The sequence below is a fragment of the Scophthalmus maximus genome, chromosome 10, assembly GCF_022379125.1.
Source record: "Scophthalmus maximus strain ysfricsl-2021 chromosome 10, ASM2237912v1, whole genome shotgun sequence".
In the NCBI taxonomy this organism is placed as follows: domain Eukaryota; kingdom Metazoa; phylum Chordata; class Actinopteri; order Pleuronectiformes; family Scophthalmidae; genus Scophthalmus; species Scophthalmus maximus.
The window spans coordinates 12,312,685-12,333,951 of NC_061524.1; the positions used below are offsets into that span (position 1 = coordinate 12,312,685).

The window sequence follows — 21,267 nt, forward strand, 5'->3', positions numbered from 1 at the left end:
CCAGGTGTGCAGGCATGTCCGAAGTTTTCAAAGAAATCTCTCTCAGTATTTCACTTTCTCAACAACCGTTAATCCAAATTTGGCGGGTGTATTGCCAAGCACCCAAGGAGCTGCAGCGCGCGCTGTGATTGTTTTTTTGTTTTTTTAAATTAGTGGTTGTCGAGAAAAACGACAGACAAAGTAGCAGCGAAACCAGCAGACAGTAGATGACCAGACAATTGTTGAGGGCCATATTTCACTGGAGCACAGCATCACGGACTGTAAATAAAAACAGACACGGTCACCGGGTCTGGAAATGAAGAAGCCAATGCGGAAGTGCCTACAACCTGCATTCTCTGGAATCACCGGCAGAGGGCGTCTCCAAAAAGATTGCAAAAACAGGTCAGTTTCTTCGGAGTCTACGAGAACATGGCTCTTCTCACTTGATCGACGACGTCAGTAAACATTTTACGCAAGCTTCAAGCGTTCATTTGGGTAGATAATGGACGTGCCTTGTTAAATTATGGACGTTGCATTGTTAAAAAGCATCGAACGCCCCGGCTCCGCGACCACGCCTCCGCGCGGAGCTTCATCACGGGCACCTGTGTCACGTGTGTCACGTGTGCGCGCGCTCCGTCAAGCTGCTGCGGCCGAAAACCCCGCGGACTTTTCTCAGCGTTAACTTTGTGCTGTACGTGTTTCCACTTTGATGGAAGCCCACTGGTCCGCAGTCAGCTTCGCCTTGAGCCATGCTGTCCAACACGGGCCCGGTGGTAAGTCTGGCTTTTTTACACCAGCTCCGCTACAGGCCGACTAATTGCAAATGGTGTCGTCACTTCACGAAGGCCCTGAAGTCTGGTCGTGAGGAAGCCTCATAACTGGGAAATTAGCCCCCGGCTACTCAATTATTGTAGCTCGGCGCAGTTTAAATCATGTTATTGTCAAGAGCCAAATCTCAGAATTGCGAACGATGTCTTTGTACATCGCCAGCTGTAACCATTGGCCTGTGTGTTTGGCTCTTTAAGGAGTCCGCTCAGGTGAGTCCGCTCAGGTGAGTCCGCAACACTTGGTGTTCGGTCGAGATGAGTTGAAACGCAGAGTGAGTCTCACCTGAAATGTAGTGGAACAAATAAAGTAATACTCTAGGCTACTGACTTATTACATGTGAGCCAAAATGAAGAGTGACGGTTATATGTCATCAGCTGGTATAGTGGGTTACGCCGCTGACTCTGGTACAGAAGACGGGGGTTTGATTCCCGTTCAGGAATTCGTCTGAAATAAAATAAAATCCCGTGTGAGCCCTTGGGCAAGGCCCTTAATGCTACCTGCCTGCATCTGATGTGTGATTGAAAGTCACCACAGCAAAATGAATGTAATGTAACAGTGATTTATCCTCACAGAGAAGCTCGTCGGCTTCTGACTTGCAGTTTTTTGTGTAACAAACTCTAGGCCAAACTCTACTTGTCCATAATTGACGATGTGATCGAGAGTATGAGGGAGCTCTTCTTGGACGAGGGGCTTGAAGATCGCGTCCTGGACGATTTAAGACATGTGAGTTGCAGTATTTTTTTCTACACAACCCTGCTTCACTTTTGGGAAAAAACCAAAAAATAAATAAATAAATAAAAACAACCTATACCACACATCTGCATTAAAGTTGTCAGTTACAGCAAAGTTGGATAGTGTAGTATGGGAGCATGCACCATAGCAGGAAGACAGACTGCTGTGTCTTCTGCTATGCAGCTTTGGGAGTCAAAGATGATGCAGTCGAAAGCAATGGAAGACTTCAGGAAAAACAACATCAGCTCCTCCAACTTTGTGCTCCAGCTCCCCGACAACTACAGACAGTCGGCCGATCGAGAACTCACAGGTAACGGACGTCACCAGATGATGAATGCAGTTGGTCAAACTAAAAGTAGTTTAATGACACAGTGTGGGTAAAGTTACAACAATAATTTGTGACATTTTTGTACATAAATCCCGTTGCTCGTGTGTGTGTGTGTGTGTGTGTGTGTGTGTGTGTGTGTGTGTGTGTGTGTGTGTGTGTGTGTGTGTGTGTGTGTGTGTGTGTGTGTGTGTGTGTGTGTGTGTGTGTGTGTGTGTGTGTGTGTGTGTGTGTGTGTGTCACCTGCTCTGCTCTGGTTACTGCTCTCAGCCTCAGTTGTGATCCCTGCAAGTCAGAATATCCACAGCTTCAAGGCAAGTGTCCTCTAGGTTTACAGTACATCTCCTCCTATTGCTGTTAATGATGTTAATTTGACAAGCATGTTGACTTTTATCACTACTGAATGCACAGTGTTGACAGTGTTTTGTCCTAATATTTTCTTCATGTTTTAGTGTCAGAATTTAACCAATTTAATATTAGCAACCATAGCTTGAAATATATCAGAACATTAAATTCAAGCAAATTGGATATCATGTCTTAAAGCACTGGAGACTTGAATCTTCCTCTGAAATCTAGCAGTTTGTAAAGCCATATTTTTAAAAATGTGATAGAACCGAATCTGAACCACACATATTTAATTAGATGGTTGTCAAATATTGTCAAATATTTAACTCCTTTACTCACAATGTTTGATTGTAGAACAACTCGGAGACACTTGCTACTTTTTCTCTCCCTGCTGGGTTAGCGTACCCTGTGCAGATACCAGCAGGAGTCACTCTACAAACAGCCTCTGGTACGAAATGACTTCACCTGCTGTGGACCCAAATTTCTTATTGTTTTCATTAAACTAACTTAACTTAAATTAACATTCAACTCTTCTCCTTTATCTTACTAAGGTCAACTTTACAAGGTCAATGTTCCTGTTGTGGTCACTCAGGCCCCAGCTGGTCAGCAACCTGTATCCCGGCCCACACAGAAAGCTCCTGCCCCTCAGCCAACTGCAGTCCCACCAAATACCATCTATCCCCAGCAGGTGGAGCCACCCCCTGTTCACGCTGCCTCTGACACAGAGCTGCCACAGCAGCCGGATTTACCCCCCCGTCTGGAGAGTAGCCCTCTTCAACAGCCACAAGTCCCTGCTGCCAACGCCTCGCAGCTTCAGGAGGTCCACCCTCCACCGCCTGAGGTCACGATGGGAGAAAATGAGCCCAGTGCCCAACTTGAACCAGTGAACTTCAGTATGACCACCTCACCCTGCGGTCAGTTATTAGACTTCCCGCTCGGCACAGACGAGGCTTTGACACAGACGGCACAGCTGAAGACCCGAGACATCGATGACATCCTGAAGGAAGTGATTGAGGAGGAGCGAGAGAAAGCAGAAAGGAGAAGGAATCTGGCACCGGCAAAGACTCAGGATCAGTCTGAAGCTGTTCTCGGGGTAATTTGATGGGAATAATCCTTTTTTGAAGAGAACACCAGAAACAGTATTAGGTACAGGCCAGATGTTGTGGTGCAGATGTGTCGTTTAGGGAACAATTCTACATTTTGGGAAATATAATTAAGGGACAAATATAGCACTTAACTAAGTTACAAAGTGCTTAACGGAAAGGGAAAACAAATGCATCATAAAACAGAAGGGGAATGAAGTGAAGTTACATGAAAGTGTAAATTGACAGTATCGATAGTAAAATCATCAACATATATCAATCAACATAACATCCATTAAAGCTCTCTGATCAGACTTAACAACTCATATCCTTATATAGCATAATGATACAGCCGGAAACAGCCAGTCTGGCTCTGTCCAGTGGTTACATGATCTGGTTTACAATACCTCTAAAATGCACTAATTAATACAAGACCCAAACAAAACCAATAGCGTTATGCTAAGCTACGCTATCTGGCTGTAGCTTTATATTTACTGGGCAGGAATGAACTACTATCGATCTGTTTTTTTCCAACTCTTGGCAAGGAACTGGCCAAGAGTTCTTTTAAAAGACCTTTAGTAAATAACAGTGTTATAGGATGTAGCTGTGGCATTCAAAAGACATGGGTGTTCACCAGATAGAGGCTGTGATGAAAGACTTGTTGCACTGTGGGAAGTGAAGGCAATAATATTTATGGAGTTTGACCCATACTAGGGAGTAAAAGTCAAGATGTCCCAGCTTCATCTTCATCTGAAGCTTATTTAAGCGGGCAAATGAGTTGTTCAAAGAATAGTAGTTGTACTGAAGCAGTTAGTCCCATTCCAAGTTCAAATGTCTTAACATTATCATGGCTCAACTGTTAAACGCTTCTTGTTGCAATTCCTGCTTAGCTGGACCTGGACTACAGTTACAGTGAACTGTCCGACATCGTTCAGCTGGATGGTGCTGCAGACAACTCTGACGTCGAGGTGGACGATGGAGTTCCCCTGGAAGTAAACGACTTTCTGGGAATAATCAATGCAGAGGCCATAAAGGTGCTGCAGGAAGGAGATGGGAGCAGTGACGGCAACAGCATCTCAAGCAGTGACAGCGAGGGAGCAGATAAAAATGCAGAGGAGGAGGTGAGCGAGAGTCATATCATTATTAAGTCCTTTTTTGCACTAAAACAGCTCTGCATGCTAAACTTTGAGCCTCAGTAACGTTTGCAGGTAGCACACATCGGTTTCCCCAACTGCATTTATTTGATTGCACATTTTAACAATTTGTTTCTCATAACACACTTTCTGTTTTCTGAGGATCCTTTGAATTCAGGCGATGATGTGATTGAGCAGGACATCCCGGATCTCTTTGACACCGACAACGTAATCGTTTGCCAGTACGACAAAGTAAGAACATGTCAGCTCCCCACTGGTCATTATTTACGTCTCCGCAAAGCCCAGTGCTGCATATCGACTGTTCACATTGTAAAATGTGCCTTCTATCGCAGATTCACCGCAGTAAGAACCGCTGGAAGTTTCATTTGAAAGATGGAGTGATGTGTTACGCTGGCAGGGACTACGTGTTCTCCAAAGCGGTTGGGGAAGCTGAGTGGTAATGAGCTTTATTTCTCCTGAACACATCAGATAATCATGTTGAAAGAGGGAAAACAATGATTTAAAAGGGAAAGACAATAATAATAATAACCTCTTGGTGGTTTCATTTGGCTCACAGAGCAGTACGTTAAAACACAACTGCAAAATTACTGACACCTGTTTTTTTTGTGAGGGGAGAGGTTATGTAATTATCAGAGCAATCCTGCAAGTCATTTACGATGCTACAAAAGATTTCTTAGTGTTGCTTGTGAAGCCAATTTACTGGGACAAACAGCATGAATTTATGTTGTGTAATTTTTCGTTAAATGGTTTTCTTATTTAGAGGAGCCAAACATTATTTGACCCGGAGTTTGTTTTTCTAATGTCATGACAATGTTGTCTTTGAAGGTGCCTCCTGCTGTTTGCTTTTCTAGCCTTGTAATGTTTTTCCCTTTTGATCACAAATCAAATATACTCAGCTGTAACTGTTGTAGTGGAGTCGATGAGCTCGTTTCTTCCCATGCAGCTCGGTACAAAGCCGTTGTCATATTAGCTTTCACAATTAGGTTTTTTTCAGTTTGCAATTGAAATCAAAAAGGTCCCTGTTGCCTCCTATTTATGAATTAACAGGAAAACTCCAGCAGCAATGCCAGATGCTTTTTAATTTCTGGCTGTGGTTGTGATACCAAAGGCATTACTTACAGCTTGAAACAAATGTGGAGGGTAGTTTGACTAACGAGTCACAAAACAAAATATTAAGTGACATAATGCATCACATTGAAATAACTAATTCTTTATAATACAATGATATATCATATAGGAAATTAATGAGTGTTTCTCTGGAGGAAAGGGTAAAAAAAAGAACTGGTGGTTTAGCATGTGAATCTTTGTATCTCAACAGCTTTTTCTGAAAGGGTAAACAAATTGAAAATGTAGTTTAACAGTTTTATTGTTAATCAAATGTCTTATTGAGAAAATCCAGGACATTTTAAACAGCAGTAACAGGCTCCAGTTTTCAAGTCTGCAGTCTCTCGAGTCTCCTGAGTAACACAATCCAGTAGATGGCACTTAAACAATGACGTGCATCACAGTTTCTACATTGGAGTTAAACATAAAATCTCAAGCGTTCTAAGGACAGAATAAATAATTTCCACTTATTCATCATTTAATAGAACTATCTGATCTAAAAACATGACCAGGGGCAATTCTAGGATCAGAGCTTAAAAAAAAAAGCTTCCCAAAAAATTGTCCATTATTTTTCTTTAAACTGTACATTTTAACATAACTTTGGACTATCAAGATACACATACAGACATACACATCTTGGCTTTAATATCGACACGTGATAGCAATGGCACAACAGCTAGCTTCTCTCACCCTACCTAACAACATAGTGATCTGTGAGACTGATGATTATAACGTATTGGTATCGAGTGGTAAAAGTAAAGAAATGTGTAACACATCGTTGTTTGAGCTACTTACTGGAACCACCGCACCACACAGTCGAACTAGATGTACTGTGTGTGCGCTGGCTACTGCAGGGCTGTGGCTCAAACCATATACTGTCTATGGTTTTGACCATTTTCAAGCTTGTCAAACATTGACTTGTGTTTTTAAAAAAACCAACTGCTTGAGCACCCCTAAAAATGGGCTAGACACGCCTATGTACATGACCATCAATCATGTGCCCATTAGCTTTACAAATAAACTGGCCTGTTTTATTTGTTCCCCATTCCTGCTCCATTGAGCTGCTTCTTTGTGCCACATTACCTGTGGGGAAATGGAGGCTGCAGCACCTGTTGTCTGACATGTACAAAACTCACAATCTGACCGAAAATCTTGAGAGATGGCACATTTTTAGCAAGGTCATAAAAAATCTCTATGTTGATAGGCATGTGGTTCCCTTGTTGACAAAAGCAACCCTTCATCTTGAATTGACAGGTATAGGAGCTAAGTGAGTGAGGTTTTCTGGTGAGTGTCTTTGGCTACATGTGAGGTTTGAGGCCAGAGTCTGTGACCTGTAGAAGTCGCCACTGGCCTGGCAGCAGCTGCAGCGACTCAGCAGTAGACACACGTCCTTCCTGAAAGCCCGTGTGAAGATGGTGTATAAGAAAGGGTTGCAGAGGGAGTTGATGGGATAAAAAAGGATGAGCAGGATCTTTGAGTGAGACACTGTTATGAGGGGCCTATACAGGGCAGCAGAAATGGCGAAGAAGGAGATTGGCGCTGTGCATATGAAGTCAGTGAAAATGAGCACAGCCATGCGTTTGGCAATCTTGGTGTCTCCGTGACGAGTTGACGAATGCTCTGGTTTGCGAACGCTCAGATATATGCATATGTAACAGTAACAGACTAAAATGAAAGCGCCAACATTGACGATGAGCACAGCCACCACGTAGACCTGAGAGCCCAGCTTGTCGATGTCCATGGGCAGACAGATGCTCACTTTGCTGTAACTGCTGACCCCCACCAGAGGGAGGAGGGCAACCAGCAGAGAGAAACCCCAACCTGCCCCCATCATGGCTGTCACATGCTGCATCCGCAGCCTCTTGTTGACATGCATGGCGTTGGTGATGGTGTGGCAGCGTTCAACACTAATTACAGTCAGTGTATACACTGATAGCTCACTGGCAAACACTGTCAGAAACCCCGCTATGCCACAGCCCGGCCCCGTCTGCCAGTCCGTGGCGTGGTTGTAGTACTCGTGACGGGAGTACTGATCCATGAAGGCAATGAGCATCAGGTAGAGCCCCATGCACATGTCAGCGAACGCCAGGTTACACATGAGAAACCTGGAGATGGTTAGCTTATGGTAGCTAATAAGCAGAATAACCATTACAGCCAGGTTACCTGTCACAGCGAAAACTGCAATTATCCAGGTGAGAGCGCGTAGGAAGGGGAAGCCCAGCAGGTCCTCGCAGGGGTTAAAGGCATCAGGCCTCGGGGTGCACTTGATGAAGGGGTCTTTGACAGTGAGACAATACAACTCCAGATCAGGATACTCATATTTGAAGTCATCAATAAAATCCACGCCATCTGTAGAGGGCAGTCTGAAAGATACACAGTTGATACACAGATTGATCAAGGCAAACTATCTGCTTCAACCACGGTATGAAAAGTAGGGTGAGGGGAGGCAGAGAGGGGGGTGGGTAAATGTTTTTCTTGAATTGTATGACCGGTCCGGTTCTGTTAGAGATTTCTTCCTGTTAAAAGGAATTTTTGCCCATTGTGGGAACTGTTGAGTTTTCTCTGTAATATTATGAGGTCTCCACCTCGCTATGTCAAGTGCCTTGAGACAATGTATGTTGTGATTTGGCGATATACAAATAAAATTTTATTTAATATTTTAAAAGATAAAATATTTGGATCAATTGTTAAAAAAAAATCCTGTCTATTAGTTTATTTTTCTCATTAAAATCATCTAAATGCCATTAGTTAATTACTTAACACAGTGACTGTGCTTGGTTCTAAAATACAAAAACATGTAATATTTTATTCAACAAGATTTTGCCAATCCACTACTTCGTGCCATTTGCCTGCATGGGTCAGTTTCTGGTTTCACGGTATCAAAAAGCCATGGTTCCGAAACCATTTCCTGTCATACCGCCCAGAAGGTATGAACTGTCTTTTAATTCCTGTGCCCTGCCCGGTGTTGTGTGAGCGAGCGTGCCGTTAGTTTTGCTAATGTGCTAACGTGCAGTGCTGGTTACAGTCTGTCTCACTATTAAATGCCGCAGCGCCATAAGTTTAAAGAAGACGTATCAGTGCTAATCATGCACCAGGCACTGCTCTGCCGAGCTGGCTCTGTCCTCCAGCTGACAGCCAGAACCACAGATAGCCTACTTAAGGAACCAAAAAGTGCAGTGGCGTCCCCCAGGTCGCGTAGTTTGCAGAGGAACAAGTGTCTCCAACACGAGCTGTGCAGAGCAGTCAAACAATCACCATCAACAACACTCAAGAGACTGCATTCATTTTAATTTCAACTAGAAGGTTTTTTTCAAGAAAATAGTTCAATAATGTTCTACATGTTAATATACAACATTAACTAATATATTGTTTAAAAATAAAGTACATTTTGGTAATTTGCAAAAAATGTGCAAATATTTTTATTTTCCCCTGATATTTTAGAGGTACGCGATACCGTGAGATCGTGATATTTCTGCCCAAGGTTGTCATTCCGTCAAAATCTCATATGGGCCCATGCCTAGTACTCTTTTTCAAATTCTCAGGTAATTTTTAGAAATGTCAAAATGAGCTGCATCACTGTAATGTTGTAATGGTGTTATATTTTTTTGACTTAAGGGTAAGGTCCAGAGGAAATACTTTTTATGTTGGAACTAAAAATTGAAATATAAAATTCACTCCCCCAACCCCAATAGTTCAGTATAGTCCCAGAGGCAGTGATATAACTTACAATTCAGGATCGAAGAAATCACAAAACGTTGGTAAGTTCTCTAAGGCCCTTTCCCTTTAAATAAAAAAAGGAAAAGGTTAGACCACATAATGTCAATAAACTCAACTGATAATGACCAAGCTGCTTATTATCTGTATTCATCGGACAGAGCTTTTGACATTTTTAAATGCAGATGTTGAAGCATTTGTTGCGCTTCTGGGCGCAGTTGTTGGTTATTACCGTTCTTTCTGACGCCAACTGTGGAAGGCACAGCAGTGGCTGGAGTACGTGAGCTCAGCGTCCATCAGTTCAGTCAGGCTTTCCAGTGGAGGGAGAGTCTTCAGTGCAAAGGCGGAGGTGGCTTTCAGGAACCTCACCTGCTTCAACCCTTTAGATGGGAGGGATCTCAGAGCTGTAGAGGAAACATCCCTGAATCACATACGCACAGAACGTAGACATACATGAAGTGAAGATGAGAAAGGACTAACAAAAAATACAATATCTAAAATTTGATACAAGCCACTAGGACAGTTTACGTCTATTACGTCTTTGATCTCGTGTAATTTCATCTCTGCTGGAGGAATACAAATCCAGGCTTTCCCACGAGAAGGGCCATCGTTTGGTGTTTTGTTAACCGTGGGTAGAAATGCTGTTCCTGGCAAAATCTACTAAATCTCCCAAAGGTGTTCACCGAGTCCTAGTGACTGGCAGCCAAGCCCTAATTCAGTGTTTTCATTTTCATTAAGCCAATGAGTAAATCATGATGTTTTTCTAAAGAGATGCACATTCACTGCAAAAATGTTTCATCACAGAATGGAAGTCGTAATTACGCTGCCATTTACTAAGGACTGAATTCATTTCATCCTAAGCAAAATAATCCTCAGGCTCTACATTGCTCTTGATTGGATACTACTTGGATACAGTGAATACCACAAACACTAATTCATCACCAAGATAATCGGAAATTTCATATCTACAAAATGGGGTAGCTTGGAATCAGAGACCTTGCGAGTCGCATGCTCCTCAGACTGTTTGCTCTCTGATCAGTATTCAGCAGTCCTGGCTGCCTTGTTGGTTGTTTACACAGACCGGCTGTCACTGCTCTGTTTATAGAATAAAATGATAAACAGTTATGAATATTCTTGCCTGACCCAGTACACATGTAATCACTCTAATTTCGTTAATTCAAACAAATACAGATAGAGAATATATGATTGTCCTCTTACATATTTAACCTCAAACTATTTTAAATTTACGATATGAATTAACACATTACAGGTGCACTAATTTCCTGTCAACTTTCTGCTTTACATTGTCAATGGCCAAACATACTTAAATGAAAGTAGAAAAATAATAACCTTCTAAAAAGGGCTATTTAGTGTGACAATTATTTTAACCAACTTATGATACTGTCATTTTTTTTTTAACATTTTGAATGCACAACTTTTATGTGAAATGTAGTATTTTATACATGTAATAACTTCTTTTGGCCACTTGGGGGCAGCAGAAATGATGAGATAAGATCGGTACCTAATTGATCCCAAGCTCAGCAGGTATCACACAACACACCTTACAAAATATACACTATAAAGTATTACATACAAATGTATAAATATACAAAGTGCAAAAAATATAAAGAATAAGGAAAATCAATATAAAGAATTTACATGAAAGTTAAGTTGATAGAACATACTAGCTAGCAGTTCCCTTCTCACATATTCCAACAGATATGGAGCACTTTAACATAAGTAGTCATGTGATCCTCTGTTGAAATGAAAATATTGATTATGGCAGTATTAAATAAACAAAATTCTTCTTCCAACACTGATTTTTTAAACTGACTCCTCAAAAACAGTCATGATATTTACTTCGGTTTTATCAAGTTGAATTAGTTACTTACAGTGAAGTCGGACCTATGGCTCCTTCAAAGGCATCTTCATGAATGTCACTGAGATGACCGTTATCTTTCAAAACTCTACAAAAGACATCAAAAGTCAAACAAACGACCTCCACTCCCAACTGTAGAACTGTAGCCTTTCAGTTAACATGCAATATGAAATGAAAATGTAAAATGACATGTGAATGGCCAACAGAGCCCAAAACCACTTTCTTTCATCTACTTTTAGTTTTCTCAATTTCACACGGAGGAAGATGAGCATTATTTTTAGACTGCACAGTGTCTGCACATATCTCATCCCCATCAACATTCAGAAGTACGGCGGCAGAGTGAGAAAACAACAGGGCATCCAATCTTTGTTTAGTCTTATATGATGTTTGTTTACTGGTACATTCCGTTTTTAACGATTAGAAAGAGAAAAGCCCTAAATCTGAAAACATACTCAACAGCAACACACAGTATCAACTCATGTTGTTGCTTATAGCTTAACTGTATAAGGGAAAAATCTTGATGATCCAAAATGCTTACAATTTGTTGAGCTTGGTTCCATTGAACGCATGAGCTTTTATTTCCTTGATGCTGTTTCCAACCAGGGTCCTGCCAAGGACACATTGTTCTAAATTTTAGTTTGTTGACAGAAGCATCTATCACCAAGGACAGATAACTGAACATTCAATTACATAAGCATAAGACACATCACAAAACATTCTTTACCAATTGTGACAAATTGTTGCTCCTAGCTCTAATAAAATGTGTTGTAAGAAAAGAATCTGGCTCCTGTACTCACATGTCGACATACTCCTCTGTGATACCCTGGAAAGAATTGGCAGGAATGGAAACGATCCTTACGTTGTCCATCACTTCTCTGCGCATGGAAGAGATAACATCCACAATTCCCTCAGATGGTTTGGCTAAACACTCAGTTAGACACATGATGTATAAACATAGAGAAAAGGAGGATTTGCAGTGGGGTTGGTGGCATCGTGACATTGATAGATAAAACATGGAACTGGCCTCAGGAAGAACAACTTGGGTTCCACTTAAGTTAGAACAAGAACGTGCAGCTTTGCAACATGCAGAAAAACACTAATCCAGTTTAGAAACAGTAGTTTTTATATTGAATTACTTACATAATCATATTTGGCATCAAGGAATTGACATTTGTGAAGTCTGGGAAGCTCAACAGTCCCGTGTTAGAGATCCTCCTGTGGAGACAAGCAGCAGAGGCAGACAATCGCAAGTCTCAGTTGGGGAAAATTTCAGTTCTGGAAAACATTCGCTGTTAAATATGGTTTATCTCATGTCACCATGCTTGTAACCTTTGAGAACTTTTTTTCCACAGTTAAATTGCAGCAATAAATGCTAGATAAAAAAAACCCATCTTCATATTGAGTATTTTTTTTTCAATTGATCTGCAATCTCAAATTCTAGTTAACTAACAGTTCAAGACACAAGACTGACAGTGTTTTTAGGTAACAACAGGAAGTTGACACAATTTACTGACTGAAAAATAAGAGTTAACTACAGCATGGAGAAAAATACACTTCCATTTGACCTATTTAAAAAACAACTCTGAAAATTCATGCAGACATCCTGACTTTTAGTTCCTAATATAGGTCAAGCCTAAAAAACCTTTATTCCCATAATGTAACTTATTCATTTAAGCTTCCCTGCCAGTTGAATGCACTCACTTTTCACACTCCATGCCACCAGCCAAGTGGCAGGTGTCTAATTCAGGACAAGTTTGATGATATCAGTGGCTACAGTGACCTTTTACTGCCCCTGAACATCCAGTTTGCCCCTTTGCAGTTTCCCATCTACACCGTTTCATCTTCGACTCTGTGTGACAGCGTCATATGGGCTTGTTCCATACCCGTCATTGTTTATCTATTTGATGTTTATCTCCATAGGGACATAGCATGGACCACTGCCACATGCCACAGCATTTATGCACGATAACTAGTTTGCAAAATCGGTCACTAGATGTGCCGTTGTAAAAAATACACATGACTCAACAGGCAAACATGAAAAAAACACAAACAATAACAAATATCAAGACTAAGAATCTACAGTCATGATCTGGGAGGCTGCACTTAGACGAGCTAATGCTTTGAGCCTAACTGCTAATGACATGATGCTGTTATGCAGGTGTAATATTAACCATGTTCACCATCACAGTGTATCATGATACAGATGAGGGCTTGGTAAGGTTAATTCCTATACTCATTATAATAAATATTTGAATTGATGAGGCGTCTAAAACTCCAACAACATTAAAATTTGTTATTCAAGTACTGGTGGCTCTTAAAAAAAACCTAAAGTCTACATGTTGGAAACTTTAGGATCTCCACTACATTTCATATGAATTCATAATGAGATTGTACTAATGACAAACCCACTGGCTGGTCAGTGGCGTGTACAGTATATATAGGTGATAATTAACAGTAATGTAAAAACAAAATGACTTACAAATATTTCAGTCTGGGCAGGTCGGTGAAGGCCGCTTTTTCAATGACCCTCAAACTGTTGATGTTCTGCACTGAACTGCAGGAAGACAAACGAGGAAAAACATCAGTAATTACAATTGTTGTCTCCGCTGCTGACAACAAACAAAGCCATGCCTCCATCAGCTGATCCGAAAGTCATGGATTAAACACGCCGCTGTGTAATTGGGAGACGAATCTTGTGAAACTTAAATGAAATGAACACACGGCAGCTGTTGAAATTGATAATTGCTCTCATCGCAGTTGAATATGATGTGTGGTGGAAGGTACGTGTCACTTACATTTGCTCCAGGCTGTGGAGGGAGAGGAAGGCTTGTCTCTGTATCCGTGTGATGCTGTCGCTCATGGAAATCTCACTGTGACAACAAAGAAGTGGCTCCACATCAGTCAACAGAATTCTCTCAGATCCAGCCAGCAAATATGGATTTTTAGTGAAATAAATTCTAGGAGCAGAAAAGTGCTTGTTAGGATTCATTTCCACACACGTACTTTTTAATGTACTGCCTTTAAAAGAGGTAAAGAGAGATACAAAACCGTTAGGGAAATATTAAAATATATAAAATACCATTGACAATTCATACTTGTAGGGCACCACACACACACACACACACACACACACACACACACACACACACACACACACACACACACACACACACACACACACACACACACACACACACACACACACACACACACACACACACACACACACACACACACACACACACACACACGAGCGCTTCACCTCATGTTTGAAAAAGCTCAGAACATACTTCACAGATGCATCTGGGCCAGGAAGACTAAGTGACGCGTCAAACAAAGTCAACAAGAGTTCTTGATTTGTCCTTGAACACTTGTTTTCTGATGGCTGACTTGGCTTTTACTGAGCCGCTCTCCCATCTTTTTTTTCTTTAATCACAGATTCAGTCCCCCACTCTGCAGTAATCAGCTGACACTTTAGGGTTGAGGTCATTCTGTTTCATTTCAAAGTGAGAAACAATTAAATGACTCCATCTGTAGAGTACAGCTCTTATATATATATAGTTCCTTTTATCACCCCCTGTGATTGCGCTGCGTCGTGTGTCATAATTACCACTCGCAGCTCATGAAAAGCTTTTTGACATGATGAAGCTGACAAACCACACGCCAGCTCCTCATGTCATTCTACCTCGACACGGGTTTTAGTATCTGATAAGACAAGTCCCTGAGGAGCAGGGAGATTTCACCACAGCCTAACAAACATTTCATATCTGCTTTTGGTAACTAGTGGAACCCAGTCAGCATAATGTTATGGCTTTAAGCCTAGAGTATTTAGTGGCTGGAAACCTAATAAAGATGAGGCATTTTTATCAGCAACTTACCCTAGAAAGACAATATTTTTGGGTAAGATATGTAATTCTGTTGTATTCAGATTTAGCTGAAACATGTTGGCCTGGTAACCATTTGAACCAAGAAACAGCTGAGATAAAGTCAAACTATTAGGACTATCAATTCAGCTGGTTATGAAAAAATTAGACTGCAGCGTATCCAGCTTTTACATAGGTGGCCTTCGCGGTTTCACCACTATGAGATATTTTATTTTGCAGCTGTCTGCTTTTTCAAACGATTGTTTTTGACGAGGCACTAGAATGAATAAAGGTAAATCACCTTTTGGAATGGAATAACTGGCATACGTAACAGACACGTACACTTTCATGACCACACAATGGGACTAGTGTCTGAAGGCTGATGATACAGAATAATTTGTACTGCTGTAAGAAAATTACATAGTTCTCATATTACTGCTGGAAAGATGGTATTTATAAAATATTTTAACATAGAAAGAAGTCATTTTAATAGACACAAAATCACATGGATGGGAAAATCAGCTTTTCTGTATTTGATAACAGTTCACTGTACAGTGAACTGTATACAACTTTAAAATATGACCAAATTTGGGCCACGAATTTCCAGGCTTCTGATGTGAGGTGAGAGAGAATGGCAAACGTCTGTACATGTTCCAAATAAACATTCCTGCTTTATTTCCTGCTGTGAAATGCTCTACATATTTAAATAAAGGACCTGATTCAACCCTTTTTTTCCAAAGTGGATATTGTGATGTTCTGCACACAGGCCAATGGAAGGTGCTACTCGGAAAATATCTCTTACTGTATTTGAAGGTTAATTTGCAACAGTCACATTGGAAAGTTTTTGGTTTTTTTTATTCCATTGCCCTATACATATCACACTTCAACTAGGTGTGTACCAAAACAGATTATAATATTGATGACATTTATAATATTGATAATATTTCTGTGAATGTTTTTAAAGGTTTATTTAAACTTTCAATATATTTGTGGTTAATGTTTAATGTCCAAATTCTGTCATGATTCAAGACTGGCAGCATAAAACATACATTTAACTAAGTTAATTAGGTAAGTGCACAATTTATGTAATATCTTATTCCTTGCTCAAGGTTGAATTCCTTTGAAGTCCTTTGATTGTCCTGTGTCAGCAGGACTGAATGTATGTAGCAGTTCAATTCAAACTTAATACTTCATTAATTCACCTCAACACAAATGCATCAAGAATCATGGCGACTTACATGAGGGTGATGTTGATCAGCTCCTTGAAGGCATGAGTGGGGACTGCTGTCAAGGGCAGATGAGGGAGCCATCTGTGACAATCAGAAATGAACTTAAGTCCACATTTACACTCTAGAGGTCAAATAAAATAAAAAGCTTACCCTTCCACAGCCGTTACATTGATGATCCATAATATAATATAGATTAAGAGAGAGACAGACACAACATGTCCCAGAGGAGAGAAAAGAAAAGGCCATGAAGTGGCAGAAAGCCACTGATGAGTTGAGAAGGCAGTGAAGCACCACAGACCATTGACACTCATTAGATGGTAGACAACACGACAGTCCATGCACAGTGAAGCTGCAGAGGTCGGTTACTCACAGTGTGGACACGGACACGTTGTCCGGCCGGGAGGCCAGCTGCGACTCTCTGCTGCACTGGAGAGTGTGCGCGCTGCAGCGGCAGATGGCCGGACAGGTAAAAGACGAGCAGGAGCGCGCATCCAGGACACCGGACAGGGCGACCAGCAGGCAGAGCGCCCAGAGAGGCATGTGTGCCACCGGCCCACTCACTGAGCCATGTGTTGGACCAAAAGAGAAGAAAAGAATGTGTGTGAAGAAGAAAAAGAAACAGTCAAATCTGCTCAAAGTTCAAAAGTAAATAATCTTGCGTTTCTTTTCTCCACCTGCGCTCAAACGCTCCCCTGCGTGTCGGGATCCAGTGCTGCCTTCAGGTGCTGCCGTAATCGAGAGGTTTGTTTGCGCTGCGTCCGGGAAGCGGCAACTAAGTGACACAGGGGCGGTCTGTGTTCAGAGGTGTGTGTTCAGAGGTGTGTGTTCAGAAGTGTGTGTTCAGAAGTGTGTGTTCAGAGGTCTGTGTTCAGAAGTGTGTGTTCAGAGGTCTTCGACTGCGGAGGTGTGACGCTCGGTGGGTGGAGATCACGAACATACAGTCATGCTGTCCCTCATATTCGTGTTTGATAAATGACTTTCCAAATGTGGCTTTCATTTTGATATTTTAGTAGCTATAGATCTCAGGGATAAAATAGCATTTTATTATAGCCTCCACATACAAATAATTATGAAATTCTGATCAACAATATTCAGGACGAAGGAGAAAAGTTCAAAAGAAGAAGAACTAAGAGTTAAGAAACTTTCAGACGGAAAGTTAAAAAGGCTTCTTTCAGCTATTGTGGTTCCTTAGGCTGGGCTATGAGATGACAACGATGACAATAAAAATTCCATGAATGCTGGACAGAATATTCTAACGCACTGAGCTGATTGTTCGATTGCTGCGGCTCTTCAAGCACTGGCTGTGTTATGGGAGACAGCCCTTCGCCTGCTTCATTGGATTTATCTTTGAACAGCGAACGCTGACACTTTGGAAACTGTGTATAATAAATACACTGTTAGATAAATACACGGTTAAATTGCATTTGAAACAGTTCGTTTTAATAAGGTGGCATGAGCAGACTTAGAAAGATTTGAAGTGGGGGCACAGGGGGTGAGGGGGTGTCAGACTGGGGCACAGTTTTAGAAAAGGGGGGAAACATTTGTTAAATGAGTAAAAAGCATGGCCAGGATTACATTTAAGGCAATAAACTCTGGACATCATTAATAGTAACGTTCTGTACTCGTCATTCAGTGCTGATATTTGTAACTGCAGACAGCCTGCAGCTGCGGGCAGATTATGAGATCATGGTCATTTTTTTGTCTCTTCGTGGTCATTATGTGTCCTTGTGGTTATTTTGTGATACGTGTGTTTCAAAAAGAAATTCAAGCTAATTTTTTCTCTCTGTTCCTTTTGTGTCTCCTTGTGGTCTTTTTGCTCGGTTGGTTTTGTTGCTCTTGTCTCTTCGTAACCTCGTCCTTTTTACAACGCACTTTCTCTTCCAATTTAGTTTGAGGCAAGTGAGATTAACACCCTCGACAGTGACGGCAATATCACTTCTACAGTTCATTATTGCTATAGGACAGAGGAGTCAGTCAGACCTGTGTGAATGTGGCCTGACAGCAGACTCTTGGTGTGCGTCGCCTTCACTTGCTTTGTTACTGTATGTAGTTAGAGATTCCTTTTTTAGGGACAAGGTGCTTCTTGCCTCTGGGTGAGAGGCTGTTGACCCGTCAGCATCCTGCTGGTTGTCAGAGCGCACCGGGAGAGCATGAGAAGCATAACACAACCCAGAATGACATTCTCAAGCACCCCTAAATTGAGTCCCAGCACCCCTAAAAAATAAGTTGTTTAATCGTTTAAACGCAAGTCAATGTTTGACAAGCTTAAAGATGGTCAAAACCACAGACAGTATATGGTTTGGTCCACTTTCTCTATCCCCACCTTTCCACTGCCCCCCCCCACGCACACAAACAACACACACGCACGCACGCAATTGCTATCACATGTTGATATTAAAGCCAAGGTGTTACTGTCTGTATGTGTATCTTGATAGTCCAAAGTTATGTTAAAATGTACAGTTTTTTAAAAATAAAAATAAAGGGCAATTTTTGGATCATTGGATCATCAGCACCCCTTAAGCTCTGATCCTAGAATCGCCCCTGTACATAACCCAGCCGTAGCATGGCTACCGTGAAACAGTGGAACACAAGCAACACAACATGCAGTTACACCAAAGGAGCACAAACATCAGTGAAGCACATCAGGGCTTCAGAGTCACAACAGTCTTTCTTGAAAGTGCTGGAGGCAGCAATTGGTGTCAAATGCTGTTTGCTTATTTCCGCATGAAGTGACATTTTCAGGGAGCGAGTTGAAGAGCGAGCACACATCGGTGTGGTATTTGAGTTAATTGGCAACGTGGCTACTGAGTGTGTTCTGAGGAAAATCCCTGCTCTAAGTCAAATGAATGAGCTCACTATTAAATTTAGATTGTAATTTATTTCACTAACTTGATGAAACACTGCATCACACTGTACAGTGACATTTAAATAAATCCTTCTGCAGTGATTTGTAACTTCAACATACTCATGATGTCGTAAGAGCCCAAATGATAATCAGGAAGAACGGTGAGGACCACAGTAATCTGTTCTGGCTTCAAAACTTTGACAAAATCAAGGCTCTACACTCAAGGAGACTCATATCTCCAACAAGGAAGTGACAGTCAAGGAGACTGAAACAGAGCCAAGAAAAAAAGCGCACACACACACACACACACACACACACACACACACACACACACACACACACACACACACACACACACACACACACACACACACACACACACACACACACACACACACACACACACACACAGAGACAGACAGACAGACAGACACACACGAGGACTTGCACTTACTTTCTAATCTACTGTCTTAATCCTCGCCGTTCATGAGGGGCTTATATTTGAGTGTTGTGGATCTGCGATACTTCCACTTCAGCAGGTTATAATCATTTCCATATGCCCTCTAATCACTCCCACTCAGAAGCCATTTTGCAGTATGAGCACCATGAGGCTGGCATGCTATTGAACGTGGGATAAACAAGCAACCAACAAACAGGGGAGTCATTATTATGAATTATTAGAGGGAATTTATGCAGCCGTGTTTTTAATGGCTTATGACCTTGAGGCTGTCCGCTCTTACTGCACTGCCCAATCACATACGTATGCACACGCACACAAACTTAACAATTTGTAGACAGGGCAATGCTCCTGACGGGTTATCAGGGCAGTAATTCACGGGTCCTTGGACAAATCAGAAATAAATCACAGAGATATCGCATTAAGAGAGTTAACCCGTTCACAAGCAGACGGGACAGGAACCGTGTCCACCGTAAACTCACAACAAAGAGTATTTGAGTAACAACAGGGTTCCACATCACTGCATGAGCTAAAAAAAAAAGCTCTCATCCTCTCATATACCATGATCTCTTCCACCATGTTGAAACATGCACTGTGCGGTTTGATGCTCTTACTATAGCCCTCGTCAGAAGGGGCTTCAGTTCTTCAGTCTGATCAACAGATGTCTCTTTCATAGCTGAGATCCAGCTCAGAGTTCCTACTGTAAAAAAAGCCAGCTGGTCTTTGATCACAGATTCATTCTGATCCAGGGCTAAAGAATAATCAGTGTTGTCACAAGCCCATGGTTACAACCTCAGCGGAGGCCAGTGAGCCCAAATTATAATCTAGACTCACAGAGTGATGTACAGAAATCAGTATGGACGACTAAAACCAGTCAGCACAAAATATTTAGTAATTTTATATAGGTGGTGTAAAGAGAAAACTGATTATTGGAGCACATTTCCCCTCACCCTACCTCAGAAAATAGATCCAATGATTTAGTTGACTAGTTTTTCTGACCCATACCACAAATGTTTTATCTGGGTGGTAATCAGTCTACAATACATAGTGTCCTGTCTGCACCGTGACGGTCAAAATGACACACACACACACACACACGCACGCACACGCGCACGCACACGCGCACACACACACACACACACACACACACACACACACACACACACACACACACACACACACACACACACACACACACACACACACACACACACACACACACACACACACACCATTGCAGTCATTTAAATGCCATTGTTCCAAATGTGTCAACATTATCTCCAGCACAGCAGCTAAAATATGTTTGAATCGATCAGAACTTCTACACTTCATGCAATTCCAGCATATTTTCTTTTGGCCTCTACCAACATCAAAGCATCCACTTCGGTGCCAGCTGGACTACAGCGTCAGTAGTGGGGTTGGCTAAGTGTGTGTGTGTGTGTGTGTGTGTGTGTGCGTGTGTGTATGTGTGTGTGTGTTAGATAGAGAGGGGGAGACTTGGACTGAGGCCCAGCCCTTGGCACATTTGTGTTGATAAACACATCTTAACATACCTTTTTCTGTGGATGCTGTGACGTTTATCCAGAAGAAGAGGTGTTGTTGTCCACTGAGGACACATCTCGCTCCGAAGGACAGATATGTCCGCCGCTGGGCAGCTCGACGGGCCGATCCACCCGTCCACTGGCTACTCACTTTCTAGGTGACATCTGAGGACAGCACTCTCTGTACCTG

At 41.7% G+C, this 21,267-nt stretch overlaps 2 protein-coding genes and 1 long non-coding RNA gene across 4 annotated transcripts; 2 read left to right on the forward strand and 1 right to left on the reverse strand.

Moving 5' to 3' along the window:
- The first annotated feature begins 394 nt into the window (after positions 1-394).
- gtf2a1l (general transcription factor IIA, 1-like) lies at positions 395-5,352 on the forward strand. 2 transcript variants are annotated; one of them, XR_004784547.2, is made up of 9 exons: positions 395-752; positions 1,429-1,530; positions 1,723-1,849; positions 2,135-2,178; positions 2,564-2,657; positions 2,761-3,302; positions 4,182-4,412; positions 4,603-4,676; positions 4,778-5,352. XR_004784547.2 is itself a non-coding variant. In XM_035605329.2 (9 exons), exons 1-9 carry the CDS (start codon positions 729-731, stop codon positions 4,883-4,885), a joined length of 1,362 nt encoding a protein of 453 aa, XP_035461222.1. In that variant the 5' UTR covers positions 399-728; the 3' UTR covers positions 4,886-5,352. The 2 variants fall into 2 exon arrangements, 1 of the variants encoding a protein (XP_035461222.1); XM_035605329.2 differs by having other exon boundaries at positions 399-752; positions 4,587-4,676.
- Positions 5,353-5,793: 441 nt separating this feature from the next.
- On the reverse strand, positions 5,794-21,267 carry LOC118283412 (lutropin-choriogonadotropic hormone receptor). The gene is given in 15 exon segments (XM_047334916.1): positions 5,794-6,846; positions 6,849-7,912; positions 9,277-9,330; positions 9,496-9,684; positions 10,260-10,358; positions 11,156-11,230; positions 11,681-11,749; positions 11,940-12,017; positions 12,283-12,357; positions 13,622-13,696; positions 13,938-14,012; positions 16,244-16,315; positions 16,605-16,812; positions 16,909-17,006; positions 21,090-21,267. Coding segments are annotated over 15 exon segments (2,514 nt in total). The 5' UTR covers positions 21,155-21,267; the 3' UTR covers positions 5,794-6,628.
- Positions 16,909-18,007, forward strand: LOC118283418. The gene is made up of 2 exons (XR_004784549.2): positions 16,909-17,052; positions 17,095-18,007. It is a non-coding gene; the product is annotated as an uncharacterized LOC118283418 (long non-coding RNA).